The sequence below is a fragment of the Anser cygnoides genome, chromosome 2 (genome assembly GCF_040182565.1).
Source record: "Anser cygnoides isolate HZ-2024a breed goose chromosome 2, Taihu_goose_T2T_genome, whole genome shotgun sequence".
In the NCBI taxonomy this organism is placed as follows: Eukaryota; Metazoa; Chordata; class Aves; order Anseriformes; family Anatidae; genus Anser; species Anser cygnoides.
In genome coordinates this window covers 31810048-31833919 of record NC_089874.1, presented here as the reverse complement: position 1 = coordinate 31833919, position 23872 = coordinate 31810048, and the positions used below count along the sequence as shown (strand labels likewise).

Here is a 23872-nt window from a genome sequence, read left to right as displayed (position 1 = left end):
GCTGGAAGTGCAAGTTTGAATTCTCCATTAAAAATGGTAAAGATAATTTACCACCAAAAATACAGAAGGTCGTATTTTGCACTTTTTTATTACAAAATCAGTTGATTTTTTTTGTAGCAGCAAATATTTAGGAGGAAGAAAGGAGAGAATCAGAGATATCACCTGAAAAGGTAATATTTTATGCACAAATATTAGAAATCATACTGAAAAAGCTTGTTGAATAGATATGAAAAACACAACACAAGAATTATATGTTATTAATCACATATATTTCAGTGACAACAGACATCAATATATCAAAGCATCCAAGTTAAACAAGCTTCACATGAAAAGGAGAAGGAAAATCTAAAAATATAGTCTATATAAACAAATACATGGGAGAGGAAGAACCAAAAGGGGATTGCTCCTGATTCCCATGCAAAGGCTATCCAAGGAGGAGGGAAAAGGTGATCCAGCTAACTCCTCGTTTGTGCAAAGGGAATAAATAAAGGGCTGGGGGACTGGACTAGATGATCTTTCAAGGTCCCTTCAAATCCCTAAAATTCTGTGATTCTGTGCTTTTCCCATATTAGTCAAGATAGATAAAAATTGTATTAAGCAACATGTCCCAAGAATCAGATCATTTTTAAACTACAACTCAGAGAAGCAATAATCATAGAATCATAGAATGGCTCAGGTTGGGAGGCACCTTAAAGATCATCTAATTCCAACCCCCCTGCCATAGACAGGGATGCCACCCACTAGTTCAGGTTGGCCAAGGCCCCATCCAGTCTGGCCTTGAACACCTCCAGGGATGGCGCAACACTTCCAGGGATGGGACAATAATCAGATACTTTATACTGTATTTTAAATAAAGAATTTTATTTCCCCCTCAAAAAAAAAAAGTTACCTTTATTTGTTAATTACATTCCTCTACACAAAGTAACCCTTGTTACTATTAGCTTCATACCTGTCTTCAGGCACCAGTGAGCACAGCCATTCACTGGGAACAAAAGCCCCTACAGTTCCAGCTTTCATTGGTGGTTTCTTTTTTCACTGGGCATAAGCCAGACTCAAACTGTTGGAGGGGGGAAGTAACAGGCACACATAAGCCACTATTTATTTTTGATCCTCATACAAGACACCTGATACAAGCCAAGATGAAGAGAAATCCAAAGATTCAGTGTACAAGCATGGGAACTCACAAGAGTGAATTTCGAAGGGATGGCAGAAAAGGAAGGGGGAGGGTGGAAATGCATGAATTCGGTTTCCAGCTAAAAGGTCTCTCCCTTTTTTCTCAGGTGAATGTGCCATTGTTGCTACACAGAGATACGGAGAGCTCAGGCGTTCTGTGCTTAAATCACTTTTTTTACCTAAGTAATTTCAGAAAAAGGACCTTCCAACAAGAGAACTGATTGCCGCTGGTGAGAAAACATTTCTTATTCCTAACTTTCCTTTGATACAGAAATGAGTTTTGGCTGACAAATGCATTACAAGACTAGTTATACCAAAAAAAAAAAAAAAAGACAAATGATAGATGCTTAGAAATTAGTTAGCAAAATATATGTTCTGATGGAGAGATGAAGGTGATTTTTATGGTGTCGGCTGTCATTTTTTTTTCTGTACTCAGTTTAACTAACATTGGATCCTGTAGCATCAAAATTTCAGAATATTGAATTTAAACTGCCTCCAGCTACAACTCCATAAATTACCCCTCCAAGATCCTGTGGATTTTCAATAGGATGGTAATCAATTATTTAAGCTTCAGATAAATAATCATGTGACTTGGAGAGATTTACACTTTGATTTTTTGTGAATACATTATGAAAGACAGAACTAATTCACACATTCCATACTTGATTTATAGTGACATATCAGGTGCGATTTCAAAGCCATAACTATTTATGTTTACATAGAGTGTTAACAGGTTAATATAAATGCTATATTTTATTATTAACATTTGACAGATAAACTAATGTTAAAGTCGTTAGCCTTCACATAGAGTTGCTTTAAAAACTCAGTTGTCAAGAGTAGTAGTACACCCCATAGAAGTGGGGTATAATGATCTGCTTTTGCTGACTCAAATTAGCGGTCTGCACCAACATAGTGAAAATTTGAATGGAGTTTCTATTCCCAAAAATTTCTCATCCTGCAAGTGTAGCTAAAAGTTATAAACTTTCCTTATGAAACACTGGAAAACTTTATGTTTTCTTATTAAAATTCTATAATGTCCAATCTTTAAATTAGTATGCAGAATTAATAAGCTCCGAAGGATGTGTCTTTCTAAAACTCACTCAATAATAGAAAGGATGAACAAATTTAAGGTGGAAGGTATGTGAAAGAAAGAACAACTCTGATGCCATGTTGGGGGTGAAAGGGAACTGTGATGGACAAGTCTGAGGAGAATAAATATTATGAGTGTATTAATTATTTTAACATTTGGGGGAAATTTCTTCAGAAACACAGAATTGCAACAATAAGATGATACTTTTTTTTTTTCTGTTTCTTAATGTGCATTTCTGTTTTCCAGTCACTTGGATAGAATACTTTTTTGAGTTTGCCAGTTATTGGAAGCATTATTTGAATTTGTTCACCAGCAATTGAACTGTTAACAGTGATGTTAGTGGTGTTGGAGGATTCATTAAAGAAAGGATAAAACGTGCTGCATTTTTTATGCCTTCATGTCCTGAGAAGCGTGAAGCATTTTGTTTTGCCAGTGCTCAGGGCTGTAATTCCACCTAGATGTCACTACTAAATTCAAGTTTGAAATTTTCTTTATAAATGCAGGCAAAAGTGCTTTGGGGGATTTTGTTTCTTTGTTTGTTTGTTTGTTTTAATTTTATTTGTCTGTTTAAGTCAAAGCACTTTATCAGCAGGTCATTCTGGCATCTCCTAAAGCTCAGCCTTTGAAAAATGAATCTCCGGTGAGAATCAGCAAGCTGACTGCGTGATATCCTGGGCTACACAGATTACATTTTCTAACCTAGTACAAATCATTGGATATTGCCTTGAACATCAGAGTTTTTATGTCTAAAGACAGCTGTACAGGGCAGAAAGAAGAGTTATTTATTCAAAATATTTGGCTTTGTTTTGCCTCTCCTCAACCATCACTTTTGTTCTCTGACTTTTATCAAGACCAGAAGTTACTGAATTTCTTATAGTGATCTTGTCAGGAAGAGAAGCAATCACCTTCAGAATATGGAAGCAGACAGGAACATTGGTGGATAGTTTTATTAAGAAGAATTTGAGATGGAAATCACTTTTTAAATGCCATGAAGAATAGGGGAAATATTTGAGTTCTTGTTATGAGAAATAGTTGGAAATCAGAATATTTGTTTGAAAATTATCTCACAAGATAGTGACTTCCTGATAATGCCCTGGTTCACAAAGTTAGGATTTGTTTTCCAGTTTCCTTGCTGCACTGAAAAGGATCAAATAATGCTCCATTCAACATTGGCCTTGCCCCTCCTGCTAATTGCAGTCTCATCAAACCTTGCAATGGCAATCAAAAAGGAAAAAAGAGCACCTCAGACACTGTCAAGAGGTAATGTATATTTCCTCATCTTACCATGTAGATCCGGAAATGTTTTTATTTAGAATATACCTGGAAGAATATATATACTTTCTTAGGTGTGATTCTCTAAGGATAAGTGAAACACTAAGTAGTGTATCTTTTTCCTCCATGTCATTTCACTCCATCAGTTTGTTCTTAAGGATACGTCTGAGGGCCTCATATAGCCTCTGTAATTTATGTCACTCATAGTGACCTAGTAGAAGCAAATAAACTAAATTGATTCTCTGAAACCCAGCTGCACTTGAAGAACTGTTAGTGAAAAAATATTTTTTCAGATGCCTGTTAAAATATAATTTGATATGGTAACTTATAGCTACTGAAACACAATTTCATAACTTCAGTTTCTGTGCAATTTTTTTTTTCTACAGACCCATTTGTATACATAGAACAACAGGTTGAGCCATTTGTGGCGGTTTTGGGATGATCTTTCCTCTTCACTTTCATTTCCTTATTAGCAGATATTCACATTTAAAGGATTCTATTGTGGTTCATAATTTTCAACCTGGATGTTAAACGAATATGCTATTTTAAGTTCTTTATGTCTAATCAAGAAAAAATGAGTGGAAAAATAGCTTGCTGAGGTCTTTTCCTCTTCTCAGTCTTTCCTCTCCTTTCAGGCCCATTCACCCCCCCAAAATTTCCAGCTCCCTCCCTGAGCTGCACTGCAAGCTGTGCAAAGCATGCAGACCCCACGACTCACATTTGAATTCTTCCCATACGAAGCCTTGGCAGAGCCCTGCATTCACACAGGTGCCATCAGAGGCCAGTTGCTCGGGAGGCATCTGGGCAGCAAAAGGAAGTGTAGGAACAGAAGAACTGTAGGAATTGTACTGAAGTTGTAAGTTATTCCATATGGCAAAAAATAAATAAATAAATACAGGGCAGTCAAAAGGCTTCATAAAATACCAGGAACAAGGATAAATGCTTTTCCATATGAAAAACTTTGTAGATACAAGACAATATTTTCTAACCCTTGGACTACCTAAAGAGAAATGTCAAATCACTTTTCATAAGTAGTATCCACGGAGAAAAGTTATACCCAATCTGGTATCTATTGCCTATCTTGCCTAGATCAGAATTTATTTTTCCCACTCCACCTAAATGCAAAAAATAATAATAAAAATAAAATTAAAAAGAAAAAGCAAGGAGTCAATTTTATTGTGTCAATTTTGAAACAAATTATCACAGAAAGCAAGTGTCAGTTTTCTAATTCTGGTTTATGGGATTTTGGGATACTGCAGAGCCTTGAGAACATTACATGTAATTTTCACAGATCAAAAGGGAATACTTAAGCATGCTGTAAAATGACCCCAGCTGACTTCTCTGTGTGACTACCTACGTCAGCAGTTGATTTCAGCCAGAGCTGGGAACACACTGGTCAAGAAGCTAGAACCCCACCATCAACCAGACAGACCTGAAATCAATAATACTTTCCTGAAAGAAGAGATGGCCTAGTAGCCTCACAAGCAATTGTCCCATGAGAAGGCTAACGGTAAATCTCTGCACAACCAAGGCTGGACCAAGCACTGCCCAGACACTGCAAAAGAACAGGAGACTTAATGTGGTCCATACCCAGAAGCTATTCTGCCACATGCAGTTCCTGTGAAGGCCTTTGTGAACAGAGGTGACACAGCCCAGGAGGCAGGGACATTCTGCATTGTTTCTGACATCTTTGGGGTACGAAGGCCTGAAACCTAACAGTCTGCTTTTTGAGTTCAGTGCTTCAGCTATGGATGGGCTGCAGTGCTGGTGATTCATTAGGATTCTGTTTTGGAGGAGATTTTTATTTAACAGACATTCTTTTATTAAATTATTTAATTTAATGAAGTACTTGCAACTCCATGGATTGAAATTTGTGACTCAGGAGTTATGTTTAAAACTATGTATTCTTCAAAAACTATTCACATTAAAGTTAATATTATTTGACTTTTCATATTTTATTTTTCTCTCTCATTTTTATAAGCCAGCTTTCTTTTTAATCCCCAGCATCTACATTAAATACAGAGCGGACAATATGAAGAAGAAATATGAAGATATAAAGAATTTTGTCACTGATTTAGGGACCTCTGAGTATTCAGAAAGAGATCTAATGAGTTTGCCAAAGGACTTGAACTGGGTACAAATCCTCAGCCAGCTGAGGTCTGTTTTTTAAATATCCCAATGCACCTATCAGCAGATTTAGAGTTTGTATATCCACAGTGTTTGGGAATATTTGACTGGAAAAAAAAATCCCATTTCTTTACAACTACCAATAAATGTCAAAAATGTAATTTCTTATGAGTTACTTGCCTGGCCACCAGTTAACCCTTTTCTTATATTTCTAGGGTGGGGAGATGAAATAACCTGGGTACAAACTTATGAAGAAGGGCTTTATCAAGCAAAGAAAAGGTAAGAGATTACCAAATAGTTTTGAGACAAAGTTGTTAATCAGATGGTCATGCCTGAACACACTGTAATGAAACAGAACAAAGAAACACAGTCACAGCTGATTTGCAGACCACTCACTCAAATAAAACAGATTTTCTGCATATAAATAAAAGCGGTTGTAGCGATCTTATTACTCTGAAGCAACATTAGGCCATTAGGCAAGTCTGCTTTGAACACTGTCATTTCTTTGTGGAAAGACGACACTTTCAACAACAGCAGTGTTGTCATTTGAATAAGCAATGATAAATAGACATAATAATAATGAAGTTTTTGTTTGTTTGTTTGTTTTTTAATGTATCATGGATCTCTGATTTCCTCCTCAATCAACAGCTAGAAATCAATTATATTTGTTCTTGCATGGTGACCTACCACAATTTCTCACTATCCTGGTAGGACCAAAAGTTAAATGAGTCATTCTCTGGGTTTCAGCTGAAAATATATTTGAGGATTCATAACAATACTTATTTAAATCACTATTAATCACATTAATTTTAGACTATAATAACGTAGCACAATATATTGTTAAATTTAAATTTAGCAAATTGAAATTTCAGTTTAGCAATATTTTGTGCTACACTATTATAGTCTAAAATTATATTTATATTATAGGAATCCCATCTGGATGCCTACCTGGGCAACCTGCTCTAGGGAACCTGGTTTGGCACAGGGAATGGACCTGATGATCTCTTGAGGTCTCTTCCAACCCCTACAATTCTGTGAAATCAAATTTTTTAAAGTAAATGGCAATCAATTTCTTGTACCCTGTGAAAATGTCTAGGAACTGAACAGTTCTTGACAGTGACTGCAAATCAAGCATTAATAACTCATTGACTGAACAGTAACACAAGTTGAAAAAACGTAGGAGAAAATGCATAGAATTGTTTTATGTTTTGACATCCAAAGAATATAAAACTTTGATACTCTATAAAAACATTTACCTAAATAAATAAATAAATAAAAGTAAAAGGTACAGTACATCTGATCAAGACAGCTTGAAAGAAAGAAAGAAAGAAAGAAAGAAAGAAAGAAAGAAAGAAAGAAAGAAAGAAAGAAAGAAAGAAAGAAAGAAAGAAAGAAAAAGAAAACACTTTCCATAGGGAGCATTTTATGAGAAACCTAATTTTATAAAAATTATTTCATTCCAGTTTACAGATTATTTTTATTTTAATAATCATGGAGAATTACACACCTAGGCAATATTAAATATCTCTTCAGTACTCATAGTTTGATTGTATATTAACTGGGAATGAAATGATTCTGACTCTGTGGTATCTCTCTTGTAGAATCTTTTGCTTTAGAAAAACTATATAGACAAGGAAACTCTGTTTCTCTACTTTCTTTTGTTTCCTTTGTCTCTTTTACAAAAAAAGCCTGTCATCCCTCACAGAATGCCCATATGGTTTTCCTGTGAGTTAACATAAGACGAAATGCAATTTGCCTTTTCCAGTCTGCTAGTAAAATCATCTATTTATGTACTTGTCAAATTATCTAACCACATGTTTTATTATTATTATTAATAAAGTAACAAACCACTGATGGTCATTCACCATTTGGAAGACTGCCAATACTGCCAAGGTAATTTTGATTTTTTTTTGAGTGTTAAATTTTTGTAAACATAATACATACAAATATCTATATATTTACCTTGTACTTACAAAAACTTATTTAAAGAAATAGGTATATGAAATTGTAGTTGAAAAGCTAAGAATTTATAACTACTTTTTTACAAAAAGTACACTATGAACCTACTAAAAAAAGAACATAAAATATTCAACGCTGCTGTCCTTCTATCCCTGTTGCAGCACTTGTCAGTTTAAATTAAGAGTAACATATTTGCTACTGACTCATTGAACAGATTTAATATTGTTTGGCCCTCCTGAACGGGTAACTAGAGAAGCAGACAAGACTGCTGAAATTGATCTAACAAGAATTTTCTGAGAATAATGCACTTTTGTCAAGCCGAGACATGGTATCTGTTGAAACTACAGGCTTCATAAATAACAGAAGAGAGCTTCCATTTTCATAGCTGGGAGGTTGCACAGACATGGGTTAAAAAAAAAAAAAAAAAAAAAAGGCTGTGACAGAGCCCTGAAGTGTCTCCTCAGGAATGTGAATCAGCAGTGACAATGTGGCCAGTCTCCAGTGCCCAAACACAGAAGGAAAAGCAGTGTTGGAGATGGACTTCAAAATGCTCATGTCTTTTCTAGCACTGAAGAAAGCTTTTGCTGACAATGAAGAGGTACAAGAAATGGCCCAAAATAACTTCGTTATGCTGAATCTCATGGTATGAAAGGTTTGGGGAGATTTGACAGGTATCACTATTTGGCTTGTGTTTTCTCTTTCTAAGTCTTGAATTTTTCATGCCATTTTAGCTAAGTACCTCTGGCATTTCAGTTACATGCACATATATGCATTTGTGTGTGGATATACACACACAAGTAGTACCTTTGGTGTTTCTGTCCTCTGGTATGAGATTGTTCACAAGGGGCCCTACTCCAGGAATAGATATTTACAGGAATATTTTAATAATTAGCTTTAATTTCTCTGCCAGCATGAAACTACAGATAAAAACCTGTCACCTGATGGACAATATGTGCCTCGAATCATGTTCATAGGTAGGTACAATATTTATGCATCTTTTCAAGGTATGATTTCTGAATCTATGCAAGTTTTCTCTTCTGGGGACATCAAAATGAATAATTTTTTAAAAAGAAAATAGCTCAGAACTTGTCATTACCATTAGCCTGGAATTTGGCAGACCTGAGTTCAGTTCTCCCTCTATCGGAGGCTTCAGCCCCAGGGAACTTCCTCAGGTTACAGATATGTTCTGGGGGGTACCTTGTGCTTGGGAACAAGGTGCCTAAATATCTATTAGCATCTGGGCCTCTGTTAACCATTGTTAGCTCTCTGTCTTTTTTGCTAGCACTGTTATGTGATAAAGTTTGCTGAAAGCAGTCAAATACCTAACAACGTAGATGTCCATAGTGCAGACATTACCACAAAGTCAATGGTCAGTGGAGTCTAAGTAATGATTTCTTGCATCATAAAGTTGACTTCTGGAATAAACCAAATGAATCGTGCCCCACAGTCCACATTCCTTTTTGCTGACTGTGCAGGGAACCTAAGGCGGCCAGCTCTGGCATAGCATCCAAAGTTAGGTGGGATGAAGTCCACACTCAGACAGAGCAAGGTAGCAACAGGAGTTTGATGATTAATTAACAAAAAGCTTGTAAAGGGAACCTGTTGAGTAATGTTCACAACAACTTGCTTTCACAATAGAAACATTAAGAACCACAAGATCTTAGCTCTGAAGGCTCTCGGTAGGTCATGGTAATATTGCATTAAGTCTGCATCACCTTCACTATCAGTGCATCCAAACTGGACTCTTCCAAGGTAACCCCAGAACTTGTTATACAGGATATTTTTCTTTAAATATGGATGAAATGCATGCGTAATCAATCCCTTAAAAATACCTGCATAATATAAAACTGAGCTCTAGCTTTTGTTCAGGATTTCTCCGCATAAAGAGCAGTTGGTTGGAACAGAGCGTAACGGCCTTGTAATTGCATGGCTGATGAAATCAGGACTTCTCAGGAACAGGGCTGTCAGTGCTGCACCATGGGCATCGCCTTCAGCTGTTGTGGAAAGCAGTGATTAATACGGTTACTTTTTCAGACCCATCTCTCACAGTAAGAGCTGATATCACAGGAAGATACTCTAATCGGCTATACGCTTATGAGCCACAAGACATACCATTCTGTAAGTGCCCACTTTATGGTGTTACTTTGCATTTCACACTGTAAGCAGCGAGATACACACTAATCCCAATCATCTGTGCTTGAGAATCAGTTAAGATCTCAAAGTAATCAATAAAGAATGTGTGTGAGCATTTACAATCATTTATAATCATCTAACCTGTTCTAGCAAGACACTTTAGCCCATTTGTAGTAGTCCCACTGAATTTACTGGGACTACTCAGGTAAGACAAGTTGAAAGAGAGTTATGTGAGAACAATCAGGACCAGGATCTGAGCAGTTTGCTGGAGAGTGGTGAAAGTCACTATGGCTCAACTACAATATAGTATCCAACTGCAATATGTAAACAGCTAGTGGTGGGAGGAAAACAGAAAAAAAAAATGCTGGTGGTTACCTGAGTACCACCTATGACCCATATTTCAAAAAGGAATGTGATTTTTCAAGTTGAGCTAGTCCTTACACTATACCATCTACCTGACACCAGTGCAGTATCTCACCGCAAATGTGCATGTCACATCTGATTACCAGGTTTGCTGTTGAGAAGTAAAGAAGTTGAAAGTAATCTTGTGAAATCCCTTTAAGTTAAACATTTTGATTCACGAAAGTTTTTGCCTTCATCTTTAGCATTCTTATGCAAGAATTTTTACTATGTACTATACAAAGCTCTAAAATATAATGTGACCCTGAATAAATTTTATAGTGAATAATTTACTAATCAAACTAGATGTTCTTAATTGTACAATGCATTTTAAGTACATTTTACTGTTCTTATTTATTTTTCTTTCAGTAATACAGAACATGAAGAAAGCATTACGTCTCATTCAGACAGAACTGTAACAAACAGTGAAATGATCATAGTCTCTACAGTGTGAAGCTGCACCAGGATATCCAATATTTTAAAACATTTTAGTTAACCTTTCTGTCTCTACTAGCATTTTGAACTCTAACCAAGCAACTTTAATATACCAGATTTCGTAAGAAATATATATGCATGATTTGGAGAACAAACATAAAAAGGCCATCATGGCCACTTGGGAAACAGAAGAAATCTATCAAACACTTTGAAGTTAGTTTTCTGAATAATTGAAAGTGATGGTTTAAGGTGCAGCAACTTTGAGCTGCATTTTATTAATTCAACTATAGCTTCATTGTCAGCTACAACTTCTGACCAAGAGCTATAGACAATCTTTTTTTTATGTCACTTTACAATTTATTATGTAATGTAATATCTACATCTCAGCTCCTAATTTTTATTTCATGTAGCTTGTAAGTCTTTAGTGTAGCTCAGATTTACATGCTTATTTCTCATTTGTTGGCAAATCAGACAGGAAGGCTCTTGCTATAGATTTTAGAATAGCTAATATAGAAAAAAATCTGAGATCTAGGCTTAGCTTTATTCTGTGTCTTTAACTATTATTCTGATAACTGAAAACAGAACATATATATTATTCTGAGCATGTGGTCTCCATGAAGTGATGATAATCATCAAATAACTACAGGCTTTGCCGTGATAAAAATACAGTGATGCAAGAGAGATTGAAGGAGATAATCCCAGAAATCCACACCTGAGGCCAAGTCATGCTTGTAAAGCCTGATATGGAAAAAAGGAGCAGGCTTTTCCTAGCTCTTCTAAATGTCATGTAAGGCATGTGAAGCTCATCACAGGCCATTCCTTCTTCTGCAGCATCCCAACTCAAACATCATGGTGGAAGTGTAGTGAAGGGATCTGTACATACAAACTCTTCTTCACAAAACCACCATGTGGAAGGGCAGGCACCTATTTTAAGTAAAAAGCTTAAGTCAGTCGAGATAGTTTGTTATCCCAACAACTTTCTTTTTCACTAGAGCAAGATGGTAAGTCATTAATCTGCAGGAAAAGCAAGTGTGTTAAGTTCCGTACAAGAAACCGGTGTCACTTACCTGTGTAACCTGCCGTTTCCTATGATGCTGCCTAAAAGCTCCTATGAAAGATGTGTCCTTTGCAGGACATCTATGCTAATTTACAATAATGAGTAATAATTCATCATAAATTAGTTATATTGTGGCTATCTATGTCTTCATAGTTATGTAAAATTTGGATACAATAACATATTCCAACAAAGTGGTCATAAGTGGTTGGTAAAATCAGAGAAAATAATCTTGTATAAGTCCTTAACGGTATATTGTCTTCATAATCTGTTAAAAGTTTCTGTTTTTGTTTTGTTTTGTTTTTTAACCTGTGGGAAAATGCTAGAAACAAAATTAAACTGGTGATCACATTCCTTTGAATTGTGTTTAGTTCTGATCATTTCTGTCCAAATCTACTTCAGATTTAGTAACATTTCCCACACTGTAGGCACATCCTCTCCTGAGCACACCAGAGATGTTCAGGAGAAAGGGATGTGAGCTAGCTGCCAGACATGACACAAGATAGCTACGGCAGTACTTTCAAAGTAGGGTCAAGAGAAGCTTTACACTGGAGAGTAGCACAGCACAAAATAACTTTGGAAGTGCTGGCATACCGTAGATTCAGAATATTACCAAAAAATTAGATGTAAAGTGGTAGGTCTTTACTGTCATTTTGCAGAGGATTTTTTTTCCCTCCATATATTCATTTTCAAGAACATTGGCCAAGATCTCCCAAGATGACAGAATGGCTCAGGTTGGAAGGGACCTTAAAAGATCACCCAGTTCCAACCCCATTGCTCTAGGCAGGGATGCTGCCTGCTGGACCAGGTTGCTCAGGGCCTCATCCAACCTGGCCTTGAACACCCTCAGGGATGGGACACCCACAACCTCTCTGGGCAACCTGTTCTAGTGCCTCACCACCTTCTGAGTGAAGAATTTCCTCATAACCTCTAAAATAAATCTTCCCTCTTTTATTTTAAACCCCCAGAACCCCCAAGTCCTTCTCAGACATTGGCTTGAAACAACTCCTGCTCTAACTTGGGTAGGAAAACAAATGTGAGGCAGTTACACTATCAGCCAATGCCTGCTTGACCTATTTAAGCTTCAGAAGACAAAGGTTTCAGGCTCTTGGTGGGTATTTAAGGCAAGGCTGTACTTTTGGAAGTGTCTGTATGCCTAAGCCTTCATTCCAGTGTGAAAGAAAAACCTTCAGTTTCAAACCTGGAAAGCAGCTGCAAAACAAAACTGTCGGCATCCCTTCAACTCCAGTAGCTTTGTTCATGGTATTCTTGCTTCCTTGCCTACTACTACTGTGCCACTAGATACAAAGATGAGTGTCAGCCATAAAAGGCTACCTTCGTGGACTATCCTGTTCAGTGCAGATACTACATCAGCCTTTTGCTATAGGAAGGGTATCCTCATACACGCAAAAGCTGAAGAGCATAAATATGCTGAGGGATCCTTTGGGATTATACAGTGGATGAACATTTTAATTCCTCTCTCCTGTAAGATAAATAGACAACAGCACAAAACATACAGCCCAAACCCAGGGATGACAGCATTTTTGTGCTGATTGTTGTCACTGCTCACACCCACGTTACTATAACAGAGGGAAACCACAGACGCAGTCCGGTGTCACAGCACAGTAACTCAGTGGTCCCAACTCAGTGCAAATATGTAGTTGAAATTATAACTACACTGCTTTTAGAGAATTCTTTATCAGATAAAAATGCAAGTTAGTTGATATAAAACAAGACTGGTTTGCTTAACTGAATGGAGCATAATTGCAAAAACAACAGAATTCACAGCAACAAGGTCTTACTTTTACAATTTACACAGTCAAAGTTATGGAGACGAAGGGCGGCCCTCACAGCTGGTGACTAGCTAATGTGCAGGAGATGTTCCTAGATACAAGGACACACTGGAGTCTCTCTGAGATCAGGTTACCAAATTCAACCCACATCTCATATCTGTGGTTGTCCTCAGACAATTTACAGTTTTGAGAAATCCAGATGTGCAGCCTTGGCTCTTTTTTTTTTTTTCTAGAGATAGCATATATTGGCTCTGCTCACTCAGTCAAAATCAGATTTATTAATTTTTCACTGTTGATAACAATTGCTAATAAAATACATACTTGAATATATTTACCTTGGCTGGCACAGGCTTAAATGAAAATGGATAGTATTGTCATGCTTCTCTCTTAGTATCTGTGATGCAACAGGTAGCATCTCAAGTTAGAAAACTAGATACTCAAAACAAATACATCTTAGTCCCTATAGAAGCACCAGACTCCTGTATTTATGCTGCTTCTGCCTAGCTACGACCAGATGGGTGTCAACTTTCTTGATCTGAAAGTTGTATGCTAATTATTATTTTACACAGACTTCTGCATGCCTAGGGATTACCTTTGGGTCACTTTTTGTGTAGATCAATTCAAAAAGTTTGTGATTCATGACTACACTCCCGAACTCACCTTGGCTCAGTAATGCTAAACTCCACAGTCTCGTCTCACTGCTGTAACAGAAAATAAATGGTAGAATTATCAATTATTGGCATTGTGGAAGAAACAATTAACACAAGTTCTGGACCCTACTGTCCTTTTCCTTGTTATAAGGAATATTATAAACAACAAAAAACTCAGAACAATATACAGATCATTGAGTTCCATTCTAGAAAGAAAGTTAACCTGTGTATATACACTGCAATGCTTGTGATTTTGACATTCGAAGAAAATCAGGATCTATTTCCAAAGGTCTTACAGATACAGGCTACATCTGTAATGTAGAACAGTATTTTCCACTACAGAATTTTTTGACAGCTTTGATGCACCACCCATCCAAGCAGACAGCAACCACTTCCCAGAAATATTACTGGCACAGGAATCCCTCTGTGGCAGATGAGATCTGCTATGCCAAGTGGCCAAATGGAATTCAGCCCTTCTCTTTGACTTCTCAAATCCCTATAGACATCAGGCTGAAACGTGTAGCCTTGAGAAAACAGGACTAAATTTTTGTGATTCTTAAAGATTCGAGTGCAATCCTTTTGGTGGAGCTAGATATTCAGGTAAAAAACACCCTGAATGTTGTGCAACATTTTTTCTGTTCACAGCTTAGCTCAACATTCATCCGTAATTTTACAGCTGATACTATCTTTCTGCCCTCTCTTCCTTGGAGATTATCTGACCTGATGAAACAGAAATTCAGATCTGAGATTAAATTCTTATTGCTCAGGGACAAGATAACATTTCTGTAACCTGTGCAAGGGCAGACACAGCATGATTCTTTCCCCCTTTTTCCTTTGGAATAAATGATTCCTCTTCTCTGCTGGCATGCCACAGTATTCACAATATTAATGGGCAGATCTTTATTCATGCTGTTTACTTCCATTTCTTAAAATAGATTGGGAAACTGTTCCTTTTGTTTTTTGTTTAACCAGAATTAAAACAACCAGCTTTACTTGACCTCTGTTGTTCAGTTTAGAGCTAAAGGAAGAGAACAAAAGACAGAAAATGTGAGTGTGAAACCAGTAGCTATTTTAAACAGGATGAATTCAATCATAATGTAAGGACCTATAGCTGAGAAAGCCCATCTGTGTAGCTTATGTACTTTATAGAATTCATAACCTTTATATTATATGCATGGATGCTAATATTAACGTGAGTGTAGTATCACCTATGGAAACAGATATTTCATATAAAAGACTTCTCTGATTTCTGCCTTTGCTCTGACCACAACATATTCTGGAAAGCGAACTTTATTGCCACTTGTTCACATATCCATACCTATTTCACTGCCTGGACTTATCTGTTGTAATCAGACCAAGGGTAGTCAAACAAACGTGGACTTAACGTCAGTGAGGTGAGGCACAGGAATCTGTGAACCGACAGAACAGGATCCTCCCCTATGTATCCGTCTCAAAGCAGAAAGGCGTTGGCTTTTCTAGGCAGATGGCTGATGTATTGGTCTGCAGAGCTAAAACATTTCCCAGTGTGCAAATATTTGCGAGGGACCAGAACAAAAGAAAAGCCACCATAACTTTGTGTACCGTGGAGACAAGAGACTGTGGGACACCTCAGCACTTAAATAGCAAAAGTAACATTGTCTTGCAAAATAAGACTGATATACAGTGGATTGGTTCATGTACTACACGTGTTCTTGCCAAAGGCTGACACAGAGAAATTTCCAAATGCTGAGGTGTCCTTCACAGGACTGACCAAGTCATTGCTGTGTTTCCTTTTCTTTCTTCCTTTGTTCCAAAGGTTTGCACAGATCCTCAGAGTGTGTGAGATGGAAACAAGAAGTCCCCATGGCAATTAAAATGTCCATAAATGCCAATGAAAAGGGGAGGAATATTTATTTCTTCAACAGAAAATCTCCAGAATTAACAATTCAAATATTCATACATTTTCCTTACTATTCAAGGTGCTCATAATATTCATCACTTACCATGTTGGGTTGCTACTGTGCACTGTAAAGTAACTGACCATGTGGATCCATTTCAGCAGACATTTTTCTTTTAAAAGGTATCAGATTTTTGCTTAGAACCCTTTAGAACAACAGAAGACACACAGCTATATCCTTTATCTTTGTATAATAAGAAAGAATCCAAATACAGTGGAGCCATCCTTCAGTTCACACTGACATATCAAGCACTGCATTTCCAAATTTCCCTATAATTTCAACTCCAGGTATTCTTAAGTAGATATTCATCAAGTCACCCTTTGTATATATGTGACCTGTATGAAAGAGAGAAAATGCTATATGTGACAGTTTTTCAAGGTTATAATGCTCTTGAGAAAACACTCTATTTTTTGGTGCTCGGATTTGGTTATGGCTTCAGGAAAGAGCCTAAAAATACTCTTAAAAGATCTACCATGTCTTCTTTTTTTCCATGTACACTGAGGGTCATTCATTACAGCACACCCTGGCTGCCAGTCCCCAGTAGATTGTTTGTAAAAGGCTGGCACACAGGAAACCATTCTGCTATTTAGTACTCAGCCAGCTGGGGAGAACTCAGTTCATAGGTATATATACACTTCTGTCTTCACTGCTTATGTCCACACACAGGGAAGATGACAGTGACTGACTAGAAAAGAAGCTAAGTTAAGGTCTACTGTACAGGATAGAAGAAAAGGAGCCTTGATCTGACAAGATGTTTTTGTTGTCTTTGTTGTTTCAAGCCTATAAGCAGGTGGGGCTGTGATTTTACACATTCCTTGAACATTTCTATCAGAGAACCATGAAACAAGCATCTACAACTTGGAAAACAGTTCCACATACAATATACTTCACTGTTATCAAATATTTTCACATGTACATACTCCCTGAGACAAAATCTCACCCTAATAGAAAGAAATATTCCCTCATGGCCTAAGAGGTTTTAGTTCTCATTAATTTGTATACTCTTGGTCTTAATGAGAAAAAGACAAAAATGCCTAGATCCTATAATGAACTTCCAACAGGCCTGAATGACTTCAAAGATTCAGTGCAGCTGTTACACTAAGCCTGGAAACTCAATCTTTTCTTCCTTGGAAGAATGCCCTTTCTTATTTACTAACCAAACAAATTAATCCATAGAAAACCACACTCTACTGAAAACATATTATGGTTTGTTCTGCTTTCTTCAACTAAAGATATGGGAGGTGGAACACTCCTCTAAAGAGAAAGCAAGCTTTGGAGTTTTTTTTGTGTATAAGAGCCAAGCAACATTTTTGTTAATTTCTAATAGAGATTTTTAAATGAATAAGTATTCTTTCTTGAAATCATTCTAGAAGGCTACCATGCAAATGTGAGCCCGTCTTAAGTGCTTATGTGGTGTCCACTATATTAACACCATCAGGTAGGACTACAGGTCTTCTCAGAGATACATGAAGGCTGCCTTTCCTGACCAAATGTGTTGACTACAGAGTGAGTTGAACTTGTACAGCCTCAAGTACAGCTATAGGGCATCTCTGGAGTACAAAGGACCAGACAGCTTAGGCGTTAGGCAATGCTGTTATCCACAGGCAGGTATGCTGCCTGAAGGTTGCCTATAATAAATGAGAAGTATTCAAGAGACTGATAGATCTTTTGGTTATTTACCCTGAAAAGAGTCACAGGGTCTAAGGATGTTTAGTTATCCGTGTTTTCATACAGAAGTAACTAAAACATTAGCAGATTAAGATCACACAAAAACCATGTAGCAGGGCAAAGAAGTGAAGATGCATTTAACCAGCTTGTATGAATGGGGAGGAAAAAAAAAAAAAAAAGGAACAGAGTAATTAGCATAGCTTCTTTTCTGACTGTGAAATGTGTTCTATTGGTCATTCGAATACTTGAAATGAAGGAGAAAAAGGCACTGTGCTAAGATAAATGAGAGAACATCCACAGTTTTATAACCAATGCAGATGCCTTAAAGCATAAAGCCTTTCCTTCCTGCACTGAAACAAATCAAGGGATACGTGTCCTTCTGGTGGAGAAAGGATGACTCACCAAGAAAGCTAAAGAAAATTCTCCCTGTGCTATATAATTTCATGACATGCTCTACTGAGCCATAATAAACAAACCCAGAGGTAACAATGTCATTGAGAAAGAGTAAATTCCAGGAATATTTGTGGTAAACAGATAATTCCACAGTTTTAGCTAGAGGTCTTAATGTAGCTACCATTTCTCTACGTAAAGGTAAAATTAATTTAATGAAGAAGCTGTGGTTCCAAGGCTAAAAATAGTAAGCATTGCCAATGCCAGAAAATACTTTGGCATTGCTTTGTGTGTATATTTCAGTCATGTAGATTCAATATATTTGTGACTATTTGCTAATAAATCATGGAAATGTTCGAACTACGAAGTAACCATAGAGGCAAGTTGCCAAAAAGATGTCAGGCTGATAAGCTTATTTTGAAACAGCAAAGTTGAAAAACAAGTAAAATCTTCCATAAGAACAGTAATTTAAAACAGTATGGAAAAAAAAAAAAAAGGTATCCAAATGCATGCTTAAATTCTGAATGTTTTGGCAAATCTCAGTGATGGAACCTAGAATAAAACGATATGCTTTTAAGGGTATTTCATTTATAGAAATACAGATTGCTTTGCATGATGTTACAGGAGGAAAAAAAAAAAAAGTATCGTTGCTCGCTAAGACTGCTGCTAATGTTCTCAGCAGAAACTATCTAGACACCAAAGGCTTCCAACAATTAAATAGCCCTCTCTGCCCCACCACAACAAAGTATTCTCTAATAAAGTTGTAGGTTTTTTACAACATATTATCAAATAACACATTAGAGGTCTTTGTATCCAAAATTAATTTGGAGTACTAATACTATATTAACTAACATATGTTAGTTGGTAGTAGGCAAGTGAGGGATATGAAAACCAAGAAAACAGGGACGAAGTGGGCCCACCCCAAGGGTATGCCTACAGCAAATGAGTGCTGACAAGGCACCGTTATTGATCTGGTCCTTGTGGTGGAAGGCTTGAACGACCTTGATATTTACTTGAGGGACAACAGAGCAGAGCACAAGCAACCCAGGAGGCTTCTGGAGTGCGTTGAGGATAACTTCCTGACACAGGTTACAAAGGAGCCAATGAGGGAAGACACTCTGCTGGACCTCATACTTAAAAACAAGGAAGAACCTGTCAGGAATGTGAATGTCATAGGCTCAGTGGCCTTAACATTGTGGAATTCAGGATCCTGTGAGAAGGAAACAAAGCAAATAGATCACGACCCTGGCCTTCAGGAGAAGAGGCTTTGGTCTGCTCAGGGTTTGCCTGGAAGAGTCCCATGGGACATGGGCCTGGAGAGAAGAGGGGTCCAAGAGGGCTGGTTGACTTGTAAGGATCACATCATCCATGCCTAGAAACATGTCAGCTGAAGGGCAGGAAGTCAAGCAAAGACAGTAGAAGATGTGCATGGATGAACTGGAAGTTCCAGATGAAACTCAAACATAAAAAGGAAGCATAACAGAGGTCAAAATAGAGACAGGAGACCTTGGAGGAATACAGAGACGCTGTACCTTCATGCAGGATTTAAAAAACAAACAAACAAACAAACAAAACAAAAAAAAAATGCACCTCAAGCTGAATCTGGTAATGACTATGAAGGGCAACAGGAAGGTTTTACAGGAGTACCAACCACAATATGAAGACTAGGAAAAATGTTCCCCCCTTGCTGAATGGGGCAGGATCCTTGATGACGGAGTACATAGAAAAGACTAGGGTAATCAGTGCCCTCTTCACCTTGGCTTTACTGGTTAGATTTGCTCTCAGAAATTCAGAGAACATGATGGGTTGTTCCTATGAGTGCTGAAGGCGCTGGCTAATATAATCATGAGGCTACTCGTGATTATATGTGCAAGGTCATGGCAACCAGGAGAGGTTCCTCAGGACTGGAAGACAGCAAATATCATTTCTGCCTTCAAGAAGGACAAGAAAAACAATCCGAAGAACTTTGGGCCAGTAAAGACTTAGCTCAATCTCAAGGAAATTGATGGGATAAAAAATCCTGGAAAATACTGAAACATAAGAATGAAGAAGGTGATTTGCAGAAATCAGTATGGATTAAAAAGGGGAAAACATGTCTGACTAACCTGATAGCCCTGTATAAAAAAACAGTCTCAGTGGATGAGGGGAAAACATTAAATATTGTTTATCTCAACTTTAGCAGTTTTCTCCCATAACATCCCCACAAATTGATGAAGTACAGTGCAGTACAGTGAACATCAAGGTGGACTGAAAACTTGCTGACCTTCCAGGCTCAAAAAGTTGTGATCAGCAGCACAGAGTCCAGCTGGAGGCCATTCACTAGTGGTGTACCCCAGGGGTCAATATGCTTGACACCTTCATTAGTGAGCTGGATGATAGGACAGGTAGCTCAGCAAGTCTGGAGATGATTCAAAATTGGAGGGAGTATTTGACAGACCAGATGGGTATTTCAGAGGGACTTCAACAGTCTGAAGAAATGGGCAGGCAGGGAACTCATGAGGTTCAGCAAAATGGCAATGCACCTAGGGGCTGTCTCTTTAGCAGCCCAGTGCTGAGAAGTGCCTCAGTGACCACCCTACTTGGGAAGTAATAATTGCATGCACCAGTGCAAGCAGTGTGCTGAGTGGCTGGAAAGCAACTCTGCATAAAATGGACTGGAGATCCTGGTCGACAAGAATTTGAGCAGGAACCAGCAACGTGCCTTTTTGGCAAAAGCAGCCAATAGCCTCCTGTGCTACATAAGGCAGAGCATTACCAGCAAGTCAAGGGAGGTGATCCTGCACTTCTGCTCAGGCCTGGTGAGGCCACCTCTGAAGCTCTGGGTCTCTGCAATTTTTGTAGTAAACAATACTGGCTGTGCTTTGATGACAGGAAAATATGGTAGCTGATGTATTATTATTGCATTTCTTGGTTCATTTTGATACATGATTAAACAATCATAATAATTCCTTGATTATTACAAGTTTATCAGAAGTTTATCAAGTAGTTAAATGCTAGTTGGCCTTGTTCAAATTCAAGGGAAAGGCTTTAAACTTAAGCCAGGACATCCACTACAGATCACAGCTGGCTACAAGTGTAAAGGGACAGCACTAAATCTATCACAAAGTGAACTACATTCTGTTTAGAGAGCAGTGATGGACTAGAGAAGAGTTTTAGTTTTCAGTGCACAGCTAGTTACCGTCCAGGTCTTGAGGATTTCTTACAAGTTTTCTTCTCTTATGTTAGCAGTATTAATCTTAAATCAGAGTAATCATTAACATAAAGTGTCTGAATTAGGACAGATGCACTGATGTCCATATGCACCTGAAGGTGAGCGTACATGAGCGTATGAGGACCTAATACTCAATGTGCCTCAGGGACTTACCTACACATCAAGTGCTTTTCAGACACTTTTCAGGCACAACAATGCAATTTAGGCACATACTTTTAACATATTGTCTCTCTTGTAATGGGTGTCAGCATTTTTAATTACTTATTTTACTGCCCATAAGAAGGATATAAATTTACTATGCATTAAACATTGAGCACATTCTAAATGTGTTTCTGCAGTTAAATTGTGGGGGTGGTTATAATCTCTACTTATAAAAAGCTTGAAATAGAAAGGCCACATCCTCCTGGCAAATGTTAGCTTTAATTACTACTTTACACACCTCTCAGTGGAACAAAACTTTTCTTTAATTATCCACATTCTTACCGAGGTGATTACTGTGCAAAGATTACAGAAATTTTTCAAAGTCATCTCCTGTATAAGCTAGGCTTCGTGCGACCAGAATAGAACAGCAGATAAATATTAGCTTGTTCAGTAAAAAATACCAACTTACACAGTTGAAGACATAATTACGAAAGAGTAGATGCTGAATTAAAGTACAGATTTCTTTTAAGTGCAAACTGATGTAGATAAATGGTAACCAAAAATTGTTTGCCATCTGATTAAGGCTCTTACTGGAAAATACAGATCATCTCAATCTTCTGCTCAAAGGGCAAGTCACTAGCTAAGCTGAATGTTCTCACCCTAATTTTAGCAATTGCTCTAGATTTAAAGAATCTGTTGTAAATGTCTGAGACATTTGAGATTACATAAAGTCGTTCTGGATATTGGTCTGGCTAGTGAGATCTCTTCACTGACATGTAAAAAAAATAAGTGAACCAATAAAAAAGCCAACATCCTAGAAGAAACATATCAAGTAGCCAAGTGCATTTTTCAGCAAATGACAAGAAAGCAGGCCTAACCAGGAGATAGGAAATGGTACTAATTGAATACATCTACTGTACTGTATTGCCTAGCAGCATAAGATGGCAATAACGGCTTCACTGCTTACAGAATTGGGAAGGTTAGCCCGAAAATTGCACCACAGGGAGATTCGGGGAGCCATGTGAACTCCTAAGGTACTTCACACTACTACATTGGTCTGGAACACAAATTACAGCACTATGTAGAATCAAAAGGATTAACCACACTACAGATTAGCTAAATTTGGAAAAAGAAAAAAGAAAAGAAAAAAAAAAGAAGAAGAAGAAAAAAAAAGTTCTTTCTTTCTGCAGCTGTTTTTTTTTCCTTTTTCATTTTGACAAAACCACATCTGCCACATGGACCTAAAATTCACCTTTATAATTCAGCTCATTCTTTGGATAAGAAAGCGAGAGACTACAGATGAGCATGATAAATTTGTTAGCAACCCATGTCACTAAACCACTAGTTTAGTTAATATAATGCAAAATATTGGATATTAACAAACATAAGAGTGGTATATTTCTTCATTTGTTTTCATAAAAAACACTACCTCTCAGTTCTCCTGCTCACTGTTACCTGACCTGACTATATAAACTTTGCATCCTTCCTTGATTTAAGAGGAAAAAAAAGAAAGAAAGCAATGTCAAAGGCAAGATTGATTCCGGAAGGCAGTAGAGGAACAAAGGAGAAGCTACAATACAGATTTGATTTGTCCTCTCCATTAACAGCGATCACACGTTTCTCCCTCCCATATAACTAGCATGCAGCTTCCTCATGTATGCAGGCTATGCCTGACCTTCCAGGACCAAGACAAAAAGGAACTAGGGGCATGGCCAAAGAAAGGCCATTTGGATAGTGAATCAATCAAAAGAAAATAAGACTGACAGTTTCTATCTCTATTTGTGTGCAAATAATGAAATACATCTCTAGATGATTTTTTTTCAAAAGTTACTCCAGTATCATTTTGTCACCCTGACAGATAATTATTATTATTAATAAACCAAAGGAATTTTCACAATCATAAAAAAAAAAAAAAAGCCATAAAAAGAAACCATTAATTTTTAGGTAAGATTCTTGGTAAGATAGAAGTTTTTTCTCACTAATAGATCACTTTATCTTATCTGTATAAAAGAGTTAGTAGCACAAATGAAATAACCCAGAAATCACAGAATCACAGAATGGTTTGGGTTGGAAGGGATCTTAAAGACCACCTAATTCCAACCCCCTGCCATGGGCAGGGACACCTCCCACCAGACCAGGTTGCCCAAAGCCCCATCCAGCCTGGCCTTGCACAACTCCAGGCATGGGGCAGCCACAGCTTCTCTGGGCAACTGATGCCAGTGTTTCACACCCTCTGAGTGAAGAATTTCCTCCTAACATCTAATCTAAACCTACCCTCTCTTAGTTTAAAGCCATTACCCCTTGTGCTATCCCTATACTCCCTGACAAAGAGTCCCTCCCCAGCTTTTCTGTAGCCCCCTTTAGGTACTGGAAGGCCGCTATAAGGTCTCCCTGGGGCCTTCTCTTCTCCAGACTGAACAACCCAAACTCCCTCAGCCTG

General features: G+C 37.6%; 1 protein-coding gene across 1 annotated transcript; it reads left to right on the top strand.

Annotated features, from left to right (window-relative positions):
* The first annotated feature begins 1198 nt into the window (after positions 1 to 1198).
* On the top strand, positions 1199 to 12003 carry AGR3 (anterior gradient 3, protein disulphide isomerase family member). Its single transcript, XM_013171775.3, has 8 exons — positions 1199 to 1403; positions 3388 to 3523; positions 5878 to 5941; positions 7503 to 7555; positions 8188 to 8264; positions 8532 to 8595; positions 9656 to 9739; positions 10523 to 12003. Exons 2-8 carry the CDS (start codon positions 3418 to 3420, stop codon positions 10570 to 10572), a joined length of 498 nt encoding a protein of 165 aa, XP_013027229.2. The 5' UTR covers positions 1199 to 1403; positions 3388 to 3417; the 3' UTR covers positions 10573 to 12003.
* Positions 12004 to 23872: the final 11869 nt, after the last annotated feature.

What these genes read in the sequence shown, in the direction of transcription:
- AGR3 (XM_013171775.3), top strand. Translation starts at nt 3,418, where the DNA reads ATGCTCCATTCAACATTGGCCTTGCCCCTCCTGCTAATTGCAGTCTCA. An exon ending in TCGTTATGCTGAATCTCATG is followed by an intron (nt 8,265 to 8,531) that starts GTATGAAAGGTT and finishes TTTCTCTGCCAG; the next exon opens with CATGAAACTACAGATAAAAA. An exon ending in GCCTCGAATCATGTTCATAG is followed by an intron (nt 8,596 to 9,655) that starts GTAGGTACAATA and finishes TTACTTTTTCAG; the next exon opens with ACCCATCTCTCACAGTAAGA.